This window comes from Neoarius graeffei, chromosome 25, assembly GCF_027579695.1.
Source record: "Neoarius graeffei isolate fNeoGra1 chromosome 25, fNeoGra1.pri, whole genome shotgun sequence".
NCBI lineage: Eukaryota > Metazoa > Chordata > Actinopteri > Siluriformes > Ariidae > Neoarius > Neoarius graeffei.
This window is the reverse complement of record NC_083593.1, coordinates 45,803,163-45,824,303: the sequence shown is the minus strand read 5'-3', so window position 1 is coordinate 45,824,303 and position 21,141 is coordinate 45,803,163. Positions and strand designations below refer to the sequence as shown.

Here is a 21,141-nt window from a genome sequence, read left to right as displayed (position 1 = left end):
AATGCAGTGTTTTCCTTTCTCCAAACATAACGCTTCTCATTTAAACCAAAAAGTTCTATTTTGGTCTCATCTGTCCACAAAACATTTTCCAATAGCCTTCTGGCTTGTCCACACGATCTTTAGCAAACTGCAAATGAGCAGCAATGTTCTTTTTGGAGAGCAGTGGCTTTCTCCTTGCAACCCGGCCACGCACACCATTGTTGTTCAGTGTTCTCCTGATGGTGGACTCATGAACATTGGTTAATGTTAATGTGAGAGAGGCCTTCAGTTGCTTAGAAGTTACCTTGGGGTCCTTTGTGACCTCGCCAACTATTACACACCTTGCTCATAGAGTGATCTTTGTTGGTCGACCACTCCTGGGGAGGGTAACAATGGTCTTGAATTTTCTCCATTTGTACACAATCTGTCTGACTGTGGATTGGTGGAGTCCAAACTCTTTAGAGATGGTTTTGTAACTTTTTCCAGCCTGATGAGCATCAACAATGCTTTTTCTGAGGTCCTCAGAAATCTCCTTTGTTCGTGCCATGATACACTTCCACAAACATGTGTTGTGAAGCTCAGACTTTGATAGATCCCTGTTCTTTAAATAAAACAGGGTGCCCACTCGCACCTGATTGTCGTCCCATTGATTGAAAACACCTGACTCTAATTTCACCTTCAAATTAACTGCTAATCCTAGAGGTTCACATACTTTTGCCACTCACAGATATGTAATATTGGATCATTTTCCTCAATAAATAAGTGACCAAGAATAATATTTTTGTATCATTTGTTTAACTGGGTTCTCTTTATCTACTTTTAGGACTTGTGTGAAAATATGATGTTGTTTTAGGTCATATTTATGTAGAAATATAGGAAATTCTAAAGGGTTCACAAACTTTCAAGCACCACTGTATGTAGATATTGCACCAAAAACCAGACATTTGCAGCTAGAATAGTCATTTACCACATTAGCAATGTATAGAGTGGATTTCTGATTAGTTTAAAGTGACCTTCATTGAAAAGAACAGTGCTTTTCTTTCAAAAATAAGGACATTTCAAAGTGGCCCCAAACTTTTGAACGGTAGTGTAAAGGGTTACATTTCAACAAATCCTTTATTTTTGGCTGTGATAAGTAGTTAGGTAATATGACTAACACAGTTCACGCCGTGTGCAGTAAAAAGCACACATCACTGTTTCGTTTTCTTGTAAACAGTGTGACAGAGCGTGTGCTCAAGCCGGATGTGGCTATAAAAGGTGGTTCAATGTTCTTTCTTTTATTGATGATGAACACAAAGGTCATTTCTTGGTGCTGTCAGTGTCTGGTTAGTATTTGATGTCTGTAATGTCATGTGTTATGTCTGGAATTGTCTGTTGCCATGACAAGGAAAAAAAAAATCCCTTGAATCAGTAAAGATATCTATCTGTCTCTCTCACACACCATACATCAGGGGAAAGTACTAGGAAATAAACTGAATGAATGAATGAATGAATGATTGGAAAAGTAAGAAATGGTTTGTGATGACAGCAGAAACACAGTTCTTACAGTTTGTAATATTATTATAGATTAGGATTTTTTATGTTGTTACAATTCCTTTATGAATGAAAGGAAGAATATTTGATATGGATAAAAATCTACTTGTAAATATGGTACATGGGGAGCAGAAACAGGCAACTAAAAAAGATATGTTTTAGTACAGGCTTTAGGATGCAGTTTTTTTTTTTAATGCTCTCTCAGAAAATAAAGTACATTCTTGTAACTTTAAGGGTACACTGGCTTGTTACTGAGGCAGTACTCTCTAAGGTACTTATTTGCACCCTTTATATACTGCTTGGGAACATATATGTACCTTTTGGGCCCACATAGTTACCTTGAGGTCCAATAATGAGCCCTAGGGGGTACATTAGTGTAGATCGTACCATGGGGGACAGAAATGGACTCCTACTGTACCCCTATTTCCAACAATGTGTTTACATGAGGTTTTAATCAAACATCAGAGCAGAATTTCTCTGTGAGTTCAGAAATAAAACACATGCTCATTTCACCTGGACAGTAGGCGGGGCAAATAGGATTGGCATATTTTTCATTCCTGTTAGAGGATGTATAAATCTGAGAGCAGAACCAACACACACACATACACCTGCTCTCTACAGAAGTTGGTGCTACTCAGGCTTAATTCATTTTAATTTATCCGGACTGTTTTTGCTAATTACCACTTTAAACCCAAGCTCTTTAAAGAGAAATGTCATTTCCGAGATTCACTAAGTGCACCGCTCCTCACAACCGGGCTCTCATCGTGTCGGTGGAGAACTTCAGCGCATGCGCAGGACTTGAAAAGCGGAGAGGCGTGAAATGGGACACGAAGCGTCTGCATGCGACCCTCAGCCGGAGGGGATTCTGCGTGAGGATCCTGATGGACCCAGAAGCGCATGAGATCATCGAGGCATTTGAAGCAGGTGAGAGAGAGAGAGAGAGAGATAGAGAGAGGTTTTCAGCTTTTGTAGATTGTGTGAAATTCTTTGCAGGTAGCATCACATTTCTACTCTATTCGAGAGTATTTACTATACCGTCTTACCACAACATTAGTTTCTTAGCTTGTCACATATACTGGCGTTCAGGCTTCACTTTTTCTCTCATTATTTTTTGCAATGAGACATTGAGGAGAGACGTGGGACATAGTGGGGGAAACATGGAACAAAAACAAAATACCTAGTTAATCCTACATGTTTTATTTTATTTATTATTAAAATGTATAACATATGTAGTGGTTAGCGCTGTCGCCTCACAGCAAGAAGGTCCTGGGTTCGAGCCCCGGGGCAGGCGAGGGCCTTTCTGTGTGGAGTTTGCATGTTCTCCCCGTGAACGCGTGGGTTTCCTCCGGGTGCTCCGGTTTCCCCCACAGTCCAAAGACATGCAGGTTAGGTTAACTGGTGACTCTAAATTGACCGTAGGTGTGAATGTGGGTGTGAATGGTTGTCTGTGTCTATGTGTCAGCCCTGTGATGACCTGGCGACTTGTCCAAGGTGTACCCCGCCTTTCGCCCGTAGTCAGCTGGGATAGGCTCCAGCTTGCCTGCGAGCCTGTAGAAGGATAAAGCGGCTAGAGATAATGAGATGAGATGTATAACATATGAACTGTATCAATACACAGTGATGGTACAGCGATAGAAAATTGTCAGTTTACCCAAAACCTGACTCAACAAAACAGTTTCATTCTCAAGATGGAATGAAATAAGCTTCATCCTCATGCAAGGACACGTCCACATTTTTAACAAATAATTTTAAACAATGTTATATTTGTAAACCACAAGAAAAAACCTGTAATATGATGAACTGTGGCGGCACAGTGGTGTAGTGGTTAGCGCTGTCGCCTCACAGCAAGAAGGTCCGGGTTCGAGCCCCGTGGCTGGCGAGGGCCTTTCTGTGCGGAGTTTGCATGTTCTCCCCGTGTCCGCATGGGTTTCCTCCGGGTGCTCCGGTTTCCCCCACAGTCCAAAGACATGCAGGTTAGGTTAACTGGTGACTCTAAATTGACCGTAGGTGTGAATGTGAGTGTGAATGGTTGTCTGTGTCTATGTGTCAGCCCTGCGATGACCTGGCGACTTGTCCAGGGTGTACCCCGCCTTTCACCCGTAGTCAGCTGGGATAGGCTCCAGCTTGCCTGCGACCCTGTAGAACAGGATAAAGCGGCTAGAGATAATGAGATGAGATGAGAAGAAAAAACCTGTAATATGATGAACTGTGGCGGCACGGTGGTGTAGTGGTTAGCGCTGTCGCCTCACAGCAAGAAGGTCCTGGGTTCGAGCCCCGTGGCTGGCGAGGGCCTTTCTTTGCGGAGTTTGCATGTTCTCCCCGTGTCCGCGTGGGTTTCCTCCGGGTGCTCCGGTTTCCCCCACAGTCCAAAGACATGCAGGTTAGGTTAACTGGTGACTCTAAATTGAGCGTAGGTGTGAATGTGAGTGTGAATGTTGTCTGTGTCTATGTGTCAGCCCTGTGATGACCTGGCGACTTGTCCAGGGTGTACCCCGCCTTTCGCCCATAGTCAGCTGGGATAGGCTCCAGCTTGCCTGTGACCCTGTAGAACAGGATAAAGCAGCTAGAGATAATGAGATGAGATGAGATAAGATAATGAACTGTCCCAACTCTCCCCATCTGAACATTTTAAGGGAAAAAAAATCCTTAAATGTTTTTCCCCAGAATTTAAGTTTAATAAATAATAGACTATTATATACAGTTCAGGAAGAGACAGAAAGCCCAAATGGGCTTATTTAAAGCCGCCACCTATATAACGTTAAAATTTCATAATGTTATAGAAAACAAGGAAATTAAGATAAGATAAATTTTATTCATCTCTCGATGGGGAAATTTACATGTTCCAGCAGCTCACAGATAGAAAGAGTCAGGAATAGACAGTAACAAAAAAAGTAGAGTGTAATAAAAGTATAAAAAAGTAATAAAATAAAATAAAATAAATAAAAACATAAAAACACAAGCCATGTATGTAATATACATGAGAAAATAAGAAAGGAACTTAAATTTGAAATGTTATTTGAAATTACCTTCAAAATGAGACAACATAAACTGATGGCAAAACTCATGAAAAGATGTTTTATACACATATACAGTACACCATATTTGGGAAGGGGAAATGGGTTTATATGTCTGTATTAACTTCTGAGCATTATTAACGATACATATCACGATGAATGAAATAGTTTTAGAATGTTTAAAAAAAAAAAAAAAAAACCAAAGAAAGGAAAATGTATAATATCTTGGATATTAATTTGCAATAAAACTCCCAGTGATGGAACTGAAGTGTGTTGGTGATAAAATATAATTCACTATAATGATTTCAGCAGTAAAATAAGGACGTGCCTGTGTGAATACAAAGCCATCACATGAACTCTGCTTCGTTTGGGCGGGGGATATAGAAACAGGTTCCGTCCGTCCATCTGTCCGGCTGTCCGTCCGTCCGGTAACGTTTTCGCTTCCAGGCCATATCTTCAAAAGTATTGAAGATATCTTCATGAAACTTTGTATACATATCAAGCAACATGTGAACTGGTGCCTTTTGCTATTTTGGATTTTTTAAAAAGTATTTTTCAAATTTTTACATAAAAAATAGATTTTGACTTGGTTTCTAAGAGCAATGTTCGTTTCCGGAGCGCATATCCAAAACTATTCATGATATGGATTTGAAACTTGGTATACACGTTAACAAAGTGACGTAGATGTGCCTTTTCGTACTAAGAAATTTGAATTTTTCATGTTTCCATGGAAACAATTTCAGACTTAGTCTCTCAGGTTAGTCTTAGAGGTAGGTTTTGTTTCCGGAGCAGAACTTGAAAACTATGAGTGGTATGGTCTTGAAAGTTGGTATATGTATTGATTAAGCAATGTATATGTGCCTTTTCATACTAAGAAATGTGAGAAATTTTAATTTTTAGCTCATCTGGACCAAAGGTCCATTGGGTTTATGCCATGGGCTGCTGAGGTCAGTGTAAAGAGGTAGGGTTGGTGTCCTACAGCAGAACTTGAAAAATGTGACAAATAATATCTTGAAACTTGGTATATAGTTGGTATATAGGGTGGGAGATATAGATGACTCTGTCTTCTTGTTTCTCCTGTTTTATAAAGTCTTGTGGTTTCCTGCTGTTCCGTTGTGTAATAGGGTGTGTTTAACAGTGTGTAATCAGTGATGTGTGAATTGATTGAAAGGAGCTGAAGTGTATGCTTGTGCAAAGAGGAGCTTAACCTGCCTTACATAACTTTAACTCTGAACTTTATGGCAGTACAGATCGTCAACCGAATCAACAGCAACAACAACAATACCCTTAGCAAAAAGAAGTTTATTCAAGTGTACTATGAGCATACTAAAACTGAGGAAGTATACTTGAAGTTGACTTTTTATAAACTATATTTTATATACTTAAGAATACTATAGTGAAGTATACTTGGCTTATACTGAAAAGTATAAACAAAAGTCTAAGACTAAGTACATTAATATTAAGACTTACACTTATACTTTAATACTAAAACTTATACTTTAGTATACTTTTTACGTTTTTCTGCCACAAAGTACTAATACTTAGTATATCTTGCTCCAAGTGCATAATAAGGTCAAGTTATTGACTCATGCTTAACATTTAATTTATCTCATCTCATCTCTCATTATCTCTAGCCTCTTGCTGGAGCCTATCCCAGCTGACTACGGGCGAAAGGCGGGGTACACCCTGGACAAGTTGCCAGGTCATCACAGGGCTGACACATAGACACAGACAACCATTCACACTCACATTCACACCTACGGTCAATTTAGAGTCACCAGTTAACCTAACCTGCATGTCTTTGGACTGTGGGGGAAACCGGAGCACCCGGAGGAAACCCACACGGACACGGGGAGAACATGCAAACTCCGCACAGAAAGGCCCTCGCCGGCCAGGGGGCTTGAACCCGGACCTTCTTGCTGTGAGGCGACAGCGCTAACCACTACACCACCGTGCCGCCCCATTTAATTTTTATATTAATATAATATAATGCTGGAGTTTAAAACTTTACAGTATATAGTATGTGTGCTCAATTGCATTATCTTTATGTACCTTAAAATCATACACAAAAACAAAAAACTTTTGACTTGACTGTAGCAGTTCGTGTGGGTGGCAGGCCAGAATTAAGTTCCACAAACTCTTTTATTGCTCTTTTCAGACGCAATGTTTACTCTCTTCCAGGCACACACACACACACACGTCGTCTGGTTCGGGGAGAGAGACCCCCTCCTCTGCTCTCTCTCTCCTCATATAGGGCGCGGTCACTGGGGAAGACACACAAACACAGATTAACCAACATCAGGTGCAGTGATTCTGCCACTTACCTTCCCTGACTCCACCCTCTGGTCACAGACCGACGCTTGACCACGCCCCCGCTGCCACATTCAGTGCGTTTACATGCACATCCAAATCGAGCTACTGTCGGTAATCGAGCAAAGGGTCCCAGCAGGGGTGCCAGAGAAATCCAATCCTACATGCACAAGTGAAATCGGGCTATTGTGCAAGGTGCATTGTGCACCCGAGCCACACGTGGCGCTACATGCCCCATCGTGTTGGTACACTTCTGGTTGTCGTCATGAAGAAGAGCTATACTGTTGCCAGATACTGCTGACGTTTTCCAGCCCAAAACATGTTCAAATCCGCCAAAAAGCACTTAAAACCCCCCAATCTGGGAACATTGGAGTTCCGTGCTCAAGCTGTTAGGCTTGCTCTAACAGACTGTATGGCTACAAACTGTCCTGCGCAGACCACTGTTTTGTAAGACAACTTATTTTGCACAATTGTATATTTTTCTAAAGTCCATTTTTTGCTTACAAAAAAATATATATTTTTTTGCTTACAATTTAACTTGTCTTAATAAACACACAAAAAGTTAAATTGTTTTGTTTTTATTGACATTCTTCAGATGTTGGACATCTATACACACACACACAAATACAGTGACTTGTTTATGTACACAATTCACAGCTATGCAACAGCTGTACAGATGTATTTGGTGATACAGTAAGTGAGCTAAATTTTAACAGTGCAAACAATGCCACAAAAAGAAAAAGATTCATGCCGTTGTCATGCCGACCGAGGCTGTTGTGTTTCCCGCTTGTGGTCTCATCACTCGTCACTTCCGGAAGGGGCAGTGCTGAAGTAAGTAGCTCGAATACGTAGCTCGATAGGGTATACATACACTAAGTAGCTCGGCAGAAATCGCATAATCTAGGTCGTGTAGCTCGATTCTGAGAAATCAAGTTCAGTTCAATTTCAGCCGAATTAAGGTGTATACATGGCATTTTGAACTTCGATTTCAGTCAAGCAACGGCAGAAATTCGATTTTCTCTATGTGCATGTAAACGCACTGATTGACTTTATTGATCAAGCTAGTCCCTTTCATAAGGGTTTGGCAATGGTGTTATGTACATAGCGTCAGCTGTTTCAACAAGAACACATTTTGTTTTGATCATGCCAGGCCAGACAGCATTAACAGTTTCAGTTTTTTTAAGAACATATAGGAAAGTACTTTGTACATCTCATCTCATCTCATCTCATCTCATCTCATCTCATCTCATCTCATTATCTCTAGCCGCTTTATCCTTCTACAGGGTCGCAGGCAAGCTGGAGCCTATCCCAGCTGACTACGGGCGAAAGGCGGGACACACCCTGGACAAGTCGCCAGGTCATCACAGGGCTACTTTGTACATTGATTTGTGAATCTTTACATACAGGCCTGTCTGATCATAAAAGTACAGATTTTGTTTCTATTTAGTTAGCTATTTATTTTTGGTTCCAAAGGTGTGCACTTTTCTTTGACCTTTTTTGACAAGGAAGGATTTTAGTTCTCAGTTGAAGACGCTATGTTTACATTTTTACAAGCATATACACAAGTTTTGCTTTACCACTTTTTACAAATAAGGACTTGATCTTGGAGACACCATTATGTTTACATTTTTACATGCAAATGTGCACTTTTTCCTTTCATTTTCTCCAGTAAGGAAGGACTTGATTTCATAGGTCTTTGTTTTTGAAATGTTTGAAATGCTTGAAAATATAGCAAACTTGTTTTCAACATTCTGTCTTGTGATTTTGTAAATGCATCACACTCTTGTGTACATACAGTATGAGTAAACTTTAAGAATACTTTAAGGAGTATATTTCCAGTATATAAATAGTAAGCTACAAGTAATATGCCAAGCAAACTTAAAGTATAACAAGTAAACTAGTGAAATAACCAACGTTTATAACAGTATACTTAAAGTATACAATAATAAACTTAAAATAGGGACTCGAAGTATAGAACTAGTACAATGGCAGTATATCGATATGTGTACTTGTGGAAAATTTTAAGCATACGAGAGGGATATACCAAGTACACTGATAGTATATAGATGAGTGTACTTGTTGTATACTTTAAAGTGTACTTTTGCAAACTTAAAATGAACTTTAAAGTATACTTTTATAAACTTGAAATGTTCCAATTTAGTCCGAAAAAGTATTAAAATTTGTATACTTTCTAGTACACTAAAAGTACATGGTCATGGTCTGTAGTATACTTGCTATACTTATACTGAAGCATACTTGATAAAATGAACTTGAAGTATACTACTTTTTGGTAAGGATAATAATAATAATAACATTGCAGAGAGTGAGCAGTCAGTGCACAGCTGTTTTGTGGGTGTGTTATCGAGTCATGGAAAGGAGGGAGTGATATTCGGATCAGATGGACGCCCTGTCAGGCTCGCACAAATATACAAACCATTTGGAGGGCCAGAGATGGCTGCCAAAAAGAAAGTGTTCCTGATCCAGGTACGACTCACCTCACACCTTATTTATGTGTGTATTTATATCATACAAATGAAATGTATTATTATTAGGGTTATGTGTATCATGGAGTGTGTCATCATCGCTCCAGTATACTATGTGTTTACTTCACCTGTGTGTGTATGCGTGTGTGTGCAGGCTTGTCGAGGCAGTGAGCTGGATGTTGGTGTTGAGGTTGAAACAGATGGCGTAGACTCGTCTGAAGTCGATGGAGATGATATATATGAATATCAGTCAATTCCTAATGATGCTGTGGTTGCTTATGCTACAGTTCCAGGTAAAACACACACACGCTACAATACAATACAGATGTCTGCAAAAGCCCATGATCCTTTACTGTAATCGAAGTCAACTTTTAATATCATTAAGAGGTGCAATGTGCTGGAAAAACATTGACATGCTCTTCCCATGTCAAGTACCTAGGAGTTGACCTGGACCAATCCTTATCTGGAGACAGGATTGTAAAGAACATTATTGGCCGGTCAAATGCTAAGCTGAAGTTTCTGTATAGGCAAGCCAAAAATATTAACCTTGAAACTAAAAAGCTCCTAGTGTCTGCTCTCATCCAGAGCCATTTTGATTATGCCAGCGCATCTTGGTACACTGGCCTTACTCAGAAGCACAAGAACAGGCTGCAGTGTACCCAGAACAAAATCATTCGGTATCTTTTGAATGCACCAGCTAGAACCCATATTGGGGCACAGGAATTTGAACAGGTCTGTATGCTGCCAGTTGAGCTAAGAGTCCATCAACTAAAGTTAAATATGGTCCATAGCATCATCCATCATCAGGCACCAGACTATCTCAATGATAATTTTATCAATATTAACCAGGTTCACAGTATCAATACCAGATCCAGTAACAATGCTCTGCTCGTTCCATATGTAAAATCATTTGGAAAAACATCATTTTATTACTCAGCAATCAAAATTTGGAATCAACTCCCCAACAATATTAAAAGTATTCAGAACAAGTCCAGTTTCAAACTGTCAGTGAAGAATCACCTTTTTAATGGTCTTAGACAGCAAGAAAATAACACTTTTTTTATTTTACTAATTTTTTTATTATTATTATTATTATTTTATTATTGTGGTTGTTGTTATTATTATTATTATTTTCACCATTTACATAGTACAGTGAGTCAATATTAAGTCAAATCATAACGTTGTCATTGCTGTTTTACGTGTTTTAATGGGACCACAATGGAAATAAGTGCTTGCGCTTTCTTGTGTAATCCTGATTTTAATGTATTTTGTACTTCATTTTACATTATGATTGAATCAAATCAAATCAAATAAAAAAAATAACTATATTCATGAGTATAAGTGGCGGCACGGTGGTGTAGTGGTTAGCGCTGTCGCCTCACAGCAAGAAGGTCCTGGGTTCGAGCCCCGGGGCCGGCGAGGGCCTTTCTGTGTGGAGTTTGCATGTTCTCCCCGTGTCCGCGTGGGTTTCCTCCGGGTGCTCCGGTTTCCCCCACAGTCCAAAGACATGCAGGTTAGGTTAACTGGTGACTCTAAATTGACCGTAGGTGTGAATGTGAGTGTGAATGGTTGTCTGTGTCTATGTGTCAGCCCTGTGATGACCTGGCGACTTGTCCAGGGTGTACCCCGCCTTTCGCCCGTAGTCAGCTGGGATAGGCTCCAGCTTGCCTGCGACCCTGTAGAACAGGATAAAGCGGCTAGAGATAATGAGATGAGATGAGTATAAGTAAAGCAGCAGACTGGTCAGTTACTGTAACTCCTTGTTGGTTGGAAAGTTTCACGTTACATTAATGACATTTAGCAGATGCTCTTATCCAAAGTGACGTACAAAATACCCAGAGTAGGTGCCTTGCTCAAGGGCACTTTAGCCATTCTTGCTGGTCCAGGGACTCAAACCAGCTACCTTCTGGTCCCAAAGCTGCTCCGCTAACCATTGGGCCATGGCTTCCCACATGTTGATGTGAAATAAAGCATATAATGTTTATAAAAACAAACACACCAAAGGGGAGTTATGATAAATTAGATATCTACTTACTAAGGTTACTGGGTAAGAAAATTGTTTGAATGCAGATTAAAAAACAGAGCATAGCCTATAATTTGTATTTACTGTTTTTTGTATTGTATTTCTTTCACTTTATTTACTGGTTTGTTTATTTTCCATTTATTTTTAATATTTCCGTTTTAAACTGTAACAATTTGATTTGTAGCTATTTCATAAATTGATCACAGAGCACCTACTTACAGTAATCCACTTACTCATTGTTTTTTAATCTAGAGATTCAAAAGCAGAAATTAGTCTTTTAAAATGTAAGAGGAAAAAGTCCAAAGTAATCAGGGAGAGAAAAACACAGATTTTTGAAAACTGTCCAGGTCGAATTACAAAATTATTGTACTTTCTCACAGCTCTGTGAACTAGCTAGTTTAGCCAGTTTGCTAAGTGGCTAAAAACAGAGATGGTCATTATTGATGTTAACACTTTAAAGTGCATATTCTGGACCAATTTTGTTTTTTTTTTTATATGAAAGTATGTCCCTTTACACACTCATCCAGAAGGGTAATTTTGCACAGGGCCATCTGTCTACAGCAGAAAAATATAAAACAACAAAATGTGTCTGGAAAAATCTCAAGGGAGTCTGGAGCCAGATTCGTGACGTTATCTGCGGAAGCGCCAGCAGGCTGCGAGAGCTTTGCACGGTTTCAGTGCACAGCCTGTGTAGACCAAGCGCTCCCGTTTCTCTCTCATTGTCCGGTCTTTTGGAAAACGACGAGTACTAATCCCATCAAGATTGGTGTTGCTACACCCTCCTACGATACATCTGTTAACCATTTTAATAATTACGTGATAACGTTGAAGAAATTTGCAGAAAACCACCAGGTCATTTTCTCATAAACAAACCAGCGCTGACGTAGGATTCAGAGGGAGACGTCCCACACGCAATGTCACAAAAATCAATGTTTGCCGGGAAATCCAAATGCCAAGTTTTTTCAGAGGCGGACCAATTCGCCTCAAATGGCTTGATTTCAACTGAATTTTTCTGGTATTGCGCAAGGTGGGTGGCACAGTGGTGTAGTGGTTAGCGCTGTCGCCTCACAGCAAGAAGGTCCGGGTTCGAGCCCCGTGGCCGGCGAGGGCCTTTCTGTGCGGAGTTTGCATGTTCTCCCCGTGTCTGCGTGGGTTTCCTCCGGGTGCTCCGGTTTCCCCCACAGTCCAAAGACATGCAGGTTAGGTTAACTGGTGACTCTAAATTGACCGTAGGTGTGAATGTGAGTGTGAATGGTTGTCTGTGTCTATATGTCAGCCCTGTGATGACCTGGCGACTTGTCCAGGGTGTACCCCGCCTTTCGCCCGTAGTCAGCTGGGATAGGCTCCAGCTTGCCTGCGACCCTGTAGAACAGGATAAAGCGGCTACAGATAATGAGATGAGATGAGATTGCGCAAGGTAAAAAAAATTGCAGAGAATGCAGAATGTTACAGATATTTGACCAAAGTTTAATATAAAATAGGAGAATTACACTGATCTTACTCCTGAATTTACTCATGATATGCACTTTAAAGGTGATATATTACACGCCTTTTCCGCAGGTTAACACAGTTCCCTGAGGTCTTAATGAAATGTCTGTGACATGCTTTGCTCAAAAATCGACAAGGATAAAACACCACAGCTCCCTTCTCACCCTGTCTAAACAGCCTTGTTCAAAACGAGTGATTTGAGGAGTGGCCCGTTCCTTTAAATGATAATGAGCCACTGCTCACCCCACCCCCCTCTCGTGCTGGTCAATCAAGTAGCAATTTCCTTATGAATATTCATTCGCAAAGACAGTTCTCAAGCCCTGAGTGGAGATACTCAGATGAGAGGGCGGGATCATTCTAATGAGCGCGACTTGTGACATATGGCCCTTTTCCACTACCCTTTTTCAGCTCACTTCAGCTCACTTCAGCTCACTTCAGCCCGACACGGCTCGCGTTTCGACTACCAAAAAACAGCACGACTCAGCTCGCTTCAGCCCTGCTTAGCCCCTAAAACTCGCACCGTTTTGGAGTGGGGCTGAAGCGAGCCAAACCGTGCCGAGTGAGGCTGGGGGCGTGAGCAGACACTCCCCTGTGCACTGATTGGTGAGGAGGAGTGTCCTCACATGCCCACACACGCCCCGCGAGCACGCTGGGATCTGTAAACACCGTAAACCCGGAAGAAGGAGAATTACGAATTACGGGAATTTCTGAAGCCTTATGCGCCTCGCCTCATCTATACGCTCTTGCCAGTATCTGTTGCCGTTGTCGGTGACAACAAGCCACAGCACCAAGACCAGCAACACTAACGACTCCATGTCCTCCATGTTTATTGTTTACTATTCGGGTCGTGAGACTACCGCTTAAAATGTCACTGATGTCACTGTTTGCGCTGCTTAACGACATCACGTGACGTCCACCCACTTTCGCTAACTCCACCCAATGTGTCCACCCACTTCCAGCCAGCACGGTTCAGCGCGGTTGTAGTCGAAATGCAACTCCAACAGCCCCGCTCAGCTCGACTCAGCCCAACTCAGCACGGCACGGCTCAGCCCACCTCAGCCGCATTTGTAGTGGAAAAGCGGCAATAGAAAGAGGAGCCGAATTTGAACGGCTTGCGGAAGTTCATGTTTTCTGAATTAGACAGAAGAAAAGAAACTGACTGGGTGTCTTATTTCAGAGTTTGTGGGTCGTACAAGCACTTAAAAATGAGTTTTTCATAACATGTTCCCTTTAAGACTTGATCAGAGAAATCTAATTGGTTGTGATTTATTTAGTTTCAGACTGCAGGCATGTTTTGTGAAAAGAAAATCTTAACCAAAGTAATTCCATGTTGAAATTCTGTTTCAATGTGTGTGTGTGTGTGTGCAGGTTACAGTGCCTTCATGCACCCGAGCGGCTCGGTGTTTATGCAGATGTTCTGTGATCTGGTGGAGGAGTGTGAGGGATGGGAGATCACACGGTTTCTGACTCGCTTGAATCAGCGTGTAGCCTTTGAGTTTGAGGCGAGAGGAAAAGCGCTCCAGGGCAAAAAGGAGATGCCATGTTTCATCAGCCGCCTCACCACTGACTGTTACCCGTTCGCCAACACTCTCAGAGTTTCGGCCACGGAGCTGCTCCAAGACACACGCGGTAATCGCAAAAACTCAATCAGCTGAACTCACACCTGAGCTACACACTGACTCGTTTTGTTCAGTTTGTCTATTTAAAGACTTCAGGACACCTTCGTAAGGAAATAAATCTCATGTTGGTGCTGTACAGTGATATGTTGGTTACTGTGACTACAGGAACATCAATATGGTGAATTACAGGGTTATGGATGCAATATTAGTGAGCATATATTTGTGTCACACTACCTGTATGAGCGTAGTGTTGGTGAAACAGAGTGTTTGCACGTATTTAACAAATGCTGTACATTTTTGCAGAAAACTTTATACATAATAATGATACAGTACTTGAATAAAAGAATACACATATACTGTAAATATATGTAAATATATGTAAAATCTGTTTGATAATCAATGGATGATACCAGTGGCGTGCACAGACATTTTGGGGGGCAAGTGCTCTGGGGGAAAAAAGGGCACTTTTTTGCACATGTGGAACACCTTATTATAAAAGTCTGAGATTTAACCCTCCTCTTGTGTTCGGGTCGCCACTGACCTGTTGTAGTTTTTAAAGGTGTAAAACAACCACTTAATGTTAATTTATTACATCAAGGCTTTTTGACTTTGCCAGGAATCTCTAGTTGAACAAAATAGAAAAAGAAATTTTTGTTTTCCTAAATCTGAAAATGGTCTAGCAAAAAATATAATACTTATGTGCAGTTGTTTCTGTATGCGACGGGCTACTTCACGACAAAATAATTACAGCTTGGGCTTAGAGGGCAAACAATACATTTTCACTCGATTCATGTGTTACCTGGCTGGTGGGGCAGGGGAAGAGCTGACTGACTGCCCGATGTGTTGTCTGCGCTACGACAAGGCCGTGGCTTCCAGGACGCTATGCTGCTGCAACCTCACATTGAATGCACTGCACGCTTGTTCACGTGACAGAGCAAGAGAGACAGAGGTCCGGTGTGTGTGCGGAGGGGGCACACATCGGGACATTATTTTCACACACGCTTTTAATGCCGTGGCTTTTCTAAAAGATCATATCAACATTGGCCTCAGTAAACTGTAAAAAAAAAAATTAAAAAGGGCACTTTTTTGGACAGAGGGCAGAGGGGCAGGTGCTTGAGCACCACCTCGTGTCTATCTGTGCACGCCACTGGATGATACACATTTGTTCACGTTAATTACTTGTTCAAAAAGACAAAATTATTCACAAACTCAACATGTCTAAGTGCTGCGAGTCGTTCTTGTTACAGTGTGAGCAGGAGCTTGTGTCAGGTTAATAAAATCACTTCAAAACAATATTTTCTGTCAGATCAGTGATCTCATCTCATTATCTCTAGCCGCTTTATCCTGTTCTACAGGGTCGCAGGCAAGCTGGAGCCTATCCCAGCTGACCATGGGCGAAAGGCGGGGTACACCCTGGACAAGTCGCCAGGTCATCGCAGGGCTGACACATAGACACAGACAACCATTCACACTCACATTCACACCTACGGTCAATTTAGAGTCACCAGTTATCCTAAGCTGCATGTCTTTGGACTGTGGGGGAAACCGGAGCACCCGGAGGAAACCCATGCGGACAACATGCAAACTCTGCACAGAAAGGCCCTCGCCGGCCACGGGGCTCGAACCCGGACCTTCTTGCTGTGAGGCGACAGTGCTAACCACTACACTACCGTGCCACCCAGATTAGTGATATTATTGTTAAATGGGCAGACAAGAAGATGGAAATTGTCAAAGCAGTCTGTTTTATCACAAAATAAACCAATATGGCTCCTCAATATCTTGTCTGATTGAATTTTTATTCCAGCCATCATACTGTTCTGATTTTTATGGACATTCAATACATTTTTGTCTGAAATCCACTGATATCGGTTTTCCAAATTTTTCACAACTTGGTGTCATGACGTGGATGACACACTAACACTTGCTGGTCAGTAACACTAGTTTATCATGACCTACCAGCCCGTGTTTTATAGGGAAGACTGGTTCTGTATGGAAATATGTTTCTGTTCAGAGGCAAAAAACAATCAATATAATATTAAACACATGAGCTTTTGTGATTTGTCAACAGTACATATAAAAATCAAAGGGAAAATCAATGCAAGTGTGAGAAATATGTAAAATCTCATTTCATCCCTGGATGCGACACATTCACATATTCAGTCAATGTAAAGGTAGACTGCCTTTCAGATTTTTCAAGTGTAAGTCATAAAAAGAATTTTCCCTGACATGCAATTATTTTTGTTTAGTGGATCAAAACCTACTGAATTCGAATCACAGACTTCCGATTTTATGAGTTTTTTAAAAATAGAACAATTAATGAATTTAGGGCCACGTTGCCCTAAATTCTCCGCTATTTTTTCTTGCTTCACCGTGACCCAATTAAAGATACTATGTCATGCCTCACGTGGTGGGCAGTCCCCATTTGCACAAGGCATTGTGTGATACAAATTTCAAACAGGAGAGGAAAATGGAGGACGTGAATGAAACATGAAAGACCGACTACAGTCATGGAAAGCGAGAAGAAAAGACGTTATGTTGCGAAGGAAAGGAAACACAGGACCAAACTAATAAATATCAGCGGTCAGCGAGCAACTCGGTGTGATCAGCTGTTCGTTTAGCGACAGAATGATGGAACTGTCAGTGCACTGTCAAGGTAAACCTGTAGATGGCAGTAATGCAACACTGGATGCCAGCTGCCGTAAAACCCAAAAGAAGAAGAAGAAGCTGGTAAACTTGCGCATGCGCACATGGACTTCCTCTGTCTGCTTGACTGAGCGAAGCAAGTGATTTCTTGTACATTATTTGCTAGGGAATCCCCTCAAATTAAAGGGCCCATGGCATGGTGGTTTATTGATGCTTTAAACGGGCTTGTGGAGGCTTCCGGATGTTATATCCGCAGCCTTTCTCGAAAAGAACCCTTGGTATATAGATATAGCCTCCTGGGAGAAAGCCCCATTTCAGCACTTTTCCCAGTGCGTCGTTTTGCTAATGAGAAGCAGGAGGCGGGGAAGGGTAGACGGTGGGGGCATGCCATGGGGGGAGGGGGAGGGGCTGCCGTCTGCCTCCCAAGCCGGCCGAGAGCGCTCCTCGTCGGGCACGGCCAGGCGGGCGAATGCCCTGGTCCGTCCGCCCTGTCTAAAAAAATGGTACAACTCGAGCCCATGTACCTGGCTAACTGCAGGAAGCGGTTAGCTGCACAGCTAATGTAGCCATTGCTAGGCTAACGCACCAATTTTAAAACACGGCAAAATGACCAGTTATACACTTACTTGTTCGGTGTTTGTTGCTGATGCGGCAGGGATGCTTGGCACAGACCCAGGCTTCAGTGACAGTTGATGTGCAAAACCTGCCCTGTACTGTCCCAAGTTGTGGAAACATTCCTCAGGAAAATGCTTCTGACAAACATACACCGTCTTAGGTAGACTCGACGGCGTATTATTGGAGTAAATAAAATTAAGCCACTGCGTCTTTAGGGGCTCTCCCGTCGGCAGTAAAAACAGACTCCTTTCTGTGTTGTCACATCCATGTACAGCGCAATTTCCATGTTATGTCTTCTATGGGCTCCTCACTACAAAATGTAGTCATGTGTTCTGCGCATGCGCAGTAGGCTTCGCGCATGCGCAGTAGGCTTGGTAGGACAAACAGCAACTTTTGAGTTGGGCGGGCAATCCATACAGTGGGTGGGAATCCAGAGGGGGGGCGTGGGGATCATCTCCCTTGCTGACGTAGGCAAGGGAAGAGTTTATCAACGCGCCGTTTTTGACGCGCCATTCTCAAATGTTGGGCATAGTTTGGTTTACACATTATAAAATTTCTAGCCACTGGGGTGACTTAAGAAGGTCAGAGGAACTCATTTTAACGTTAAAAAACCTCAGAAAGTGAAAATTTCATGCCATGGGACCTTGAAAAAACTTCCCAGCCACATAATAACCTGGGTTTTTTGTTTGTTTGTTTTTAGATATTACAGAAATAAACATATCACAATGACCAAATTTCAGAGGGAACTAAATTTCACCAATTTTATGAAATCGAAAGGCAGTCTTGCTTTAACAAAATAGCCAAATCCATCTACTGATATGCTTTTGAGAGGTGGGATGTAACCGGAGAACTCTGAGGAAGCCACTAACCACTGCTCAGGATTGAATTTGGGGCTCTTGGACTTTGAGGTTGCTATTTTTTAATTGTTGTGTCACTTTAACCTGTTATTTTTATTTTATTTTATAGAATTTGATTATTTTCTGTTCCCAGCTATTAGCTACTTCCTTTATTGTATGCAAACAAGGGAAAAGGCTTACATGTTTCCTCAAGACATATTAACTGAACTACCAATCTGACGTGTCATGCATGAGCAGATAAACACGCGATGACAAAACTTAATGAACTTCCCTATTCCATGTACTTAAGCTCACAGGTGTGTCTAACTGGCTTGTTCCAACAGGAACATTCCGACTGCTATGCGGAACAGGTAGATACTAGTTATGCAGAACAGCTGCATGGTCTGTTTGAATTGTATCTAGATTTTGATAGAATGAGTCAAAGATGAGTCAGAACTCTTTTGGGGAATCGTAAAGCAGTCAGAAACCAACCCTGTCAAGACAATTAGTCAAAATCCCTCTCACGCCAGAATCTGGTCTTCTCAGGCAGTCTCCTGTCCCAGTACTAACCAGCTCTTTGAGGCATATGGGTGCAGCACTGATCTCCGTTTCGATAGCCCTCGGCTTCTGGCTCAACTGTTTTACTGACCAACTTTATTGTATTTTTTAAATATAAGCAATGTTATAATTTGATGCCTGCCACACACTCAAAAAAAAAAGTTGGGACAGAAGCAAAATAAGACAGAAAAGTTAACAGGATATTCAAGTAACACCATTTTGGAAGATTCCACAATAAGCAGGTTAATTGGTAGCATGATTGGCTATAAAAGGGGCACGTACCAAAGGCTCAGTCTCTGCAAGTAAGGATGGGTCGTGGCTCACTCTTTTGTGCCAAAATTTGTGAGAGAATTGTTATTCAATTCAAAAAGAACATTTCTCAAGACAAGATTTTAGGTCTTTCAAAATCTACAGTACATAACATTTTGAAAAGATTCAGGGAATTCTGAGACAGTGCATAAAGGGCAAGGTCAGAAACTACTGTTGAATGTGTGTGACCTTCGGGCCCTCAGGTGGTACTGCCTGAGAAACCATCATGCTGATGTGACAAATATAGCCATTAACTTAACAGTCCATCGCTGCATCCAGAAATGCAACCTGAAACTATATTACATAAGGAGGAAGCCATTCATCAATCCTATGCAGAAATACCACGGATTTCTCTGGGCCTGAACTCATCTCAGATGGACTGAAAGACAGTGGAAATGTGTGCTGTGGTCAGATGAGTCCTCATTTCAGCTTGTTTTTGGGAAAGCCGGACGTTGAGTTCTCGGTGCCAAAGGTGAACCCGACCATCCAGTTTGTTATCAGGGAAAGGTGCAAAAGGAAAAGGTGCATCTGTGATGGTATGGAGGTGCATCAGTGCCCACGACATGGGTGAGTTGCATGTGTGTGAAGGTACCATTGATATATTGGGGCACATATTGGGATTTTAGAGAGCCATATTCATCACGGCAACATCTCTTCCTGGGAAGTCCATGCTTATTTGAGCAGGACGATACCAGGCCTCATTCTGCAAGGGCTACAACATCATGGCTTCTTTGACACAGAGTGTGTGTGCTTGACTGGCCTGCTGCTAGTCCAGATCTGTCTCCTATTGAGAATGCATGGCACTTCATGAAGAGGAGAACCAGACAACAGTGACCATGGACTGTTGAGCAGCTGAAGTCTTGTATCAAGCAATTTTATCAAGCAAAAATTCCAGTTGCAAAACTGCAACAATTAGTATCCTCAGTTCCCATATGATTAAAAAGTGTTATTAAAGGAAAAGTGATGTAACACAATGGTAATAATGCCTCTGTCCTAACTTTTTCGAGTGTGTTGCAGGTCAGTTAAATAAAGGTTCACATGAATTAACAAATCACAGATTTTGGAAGATATCCCAACTTTCCTGGAAATGGGGTTTGTATTTTATCTAATTTTTTTTGTTACCTTGTTTTTGTGTTTGCATCATGATGTAAAAAAAAATAGGGCTTGAAGTATAATTTCTAATAGCACACGATAATAATAAATAGATAAGGAGAAATGCTGAGGTAAGCAGTATACTATGAGTGTATGTGCATGTGTGATAAGGTATATCTTCTGAACGCTCATGAAGTCATAACCAAACAGTTTCTGTATTGCAGTGGTTGAGACCAGTGATCAATGCTCTAATAAGAACATTAAATAGTAATGACTTGTAATGTTTTGGATAGAAATGATGGCATTTCTTGGCCTGTGAAAGGGTTTGGAGTGGGGCGGAGACTCCTTGTGCTTGATCAGACCATACCGTACATAATTCTCTGTGATGGTGAAGTTTAAAAGCCTGACAGTGTTCACTATAGCTACACATTGCCACTAACTCATACATTCCTTTTCAGGTTCAGAGATGAATGCTGATCATTCCTCTTTCTTTCATGCTGGAAATTCCACTATTGTCCTAAATGTTTGATCGGTTTAACCCCTTAAATCCTACTGTGAAGTCTAGACTCATGTTCGTCACTCTAGTAACTACATATAGTACCTTTCTTATTAGTATCAGTATACAGGGCCGCTGACAGC

The 21,141-nt window shown here is 41.5% G+C and overlaps 1 protein-coding gene across 1 annotated transcript; it reads left to right on the top strand.

Annotated features, from left to right (window-relative positions):
* Positions 1–2,110: 2,110 nt before the first annotated feature.
* Positions 2,111–14,812, top strand: LOC132873114 (caspase-3-like). Its single transcript, XM_060908369.1, has 4 exons — positions 2,111–2,436; positions 9,157–9,320; positions 9,474–9,612; positions 14,199–14,812. Exons 1-4 carry the CDS (start codon positions 2,223–2,225, stop codon positions 14,483–14,485), a joined length of 804 nt encoding a protein of 267 aa, XP_060764352.1. The 5' UTR covers positions 2,111–2,222; the 3' UTR covers positions 14,486–14,812.
* Positions 14,813–21,141: the final 6,329 nt, after the last annotated feature.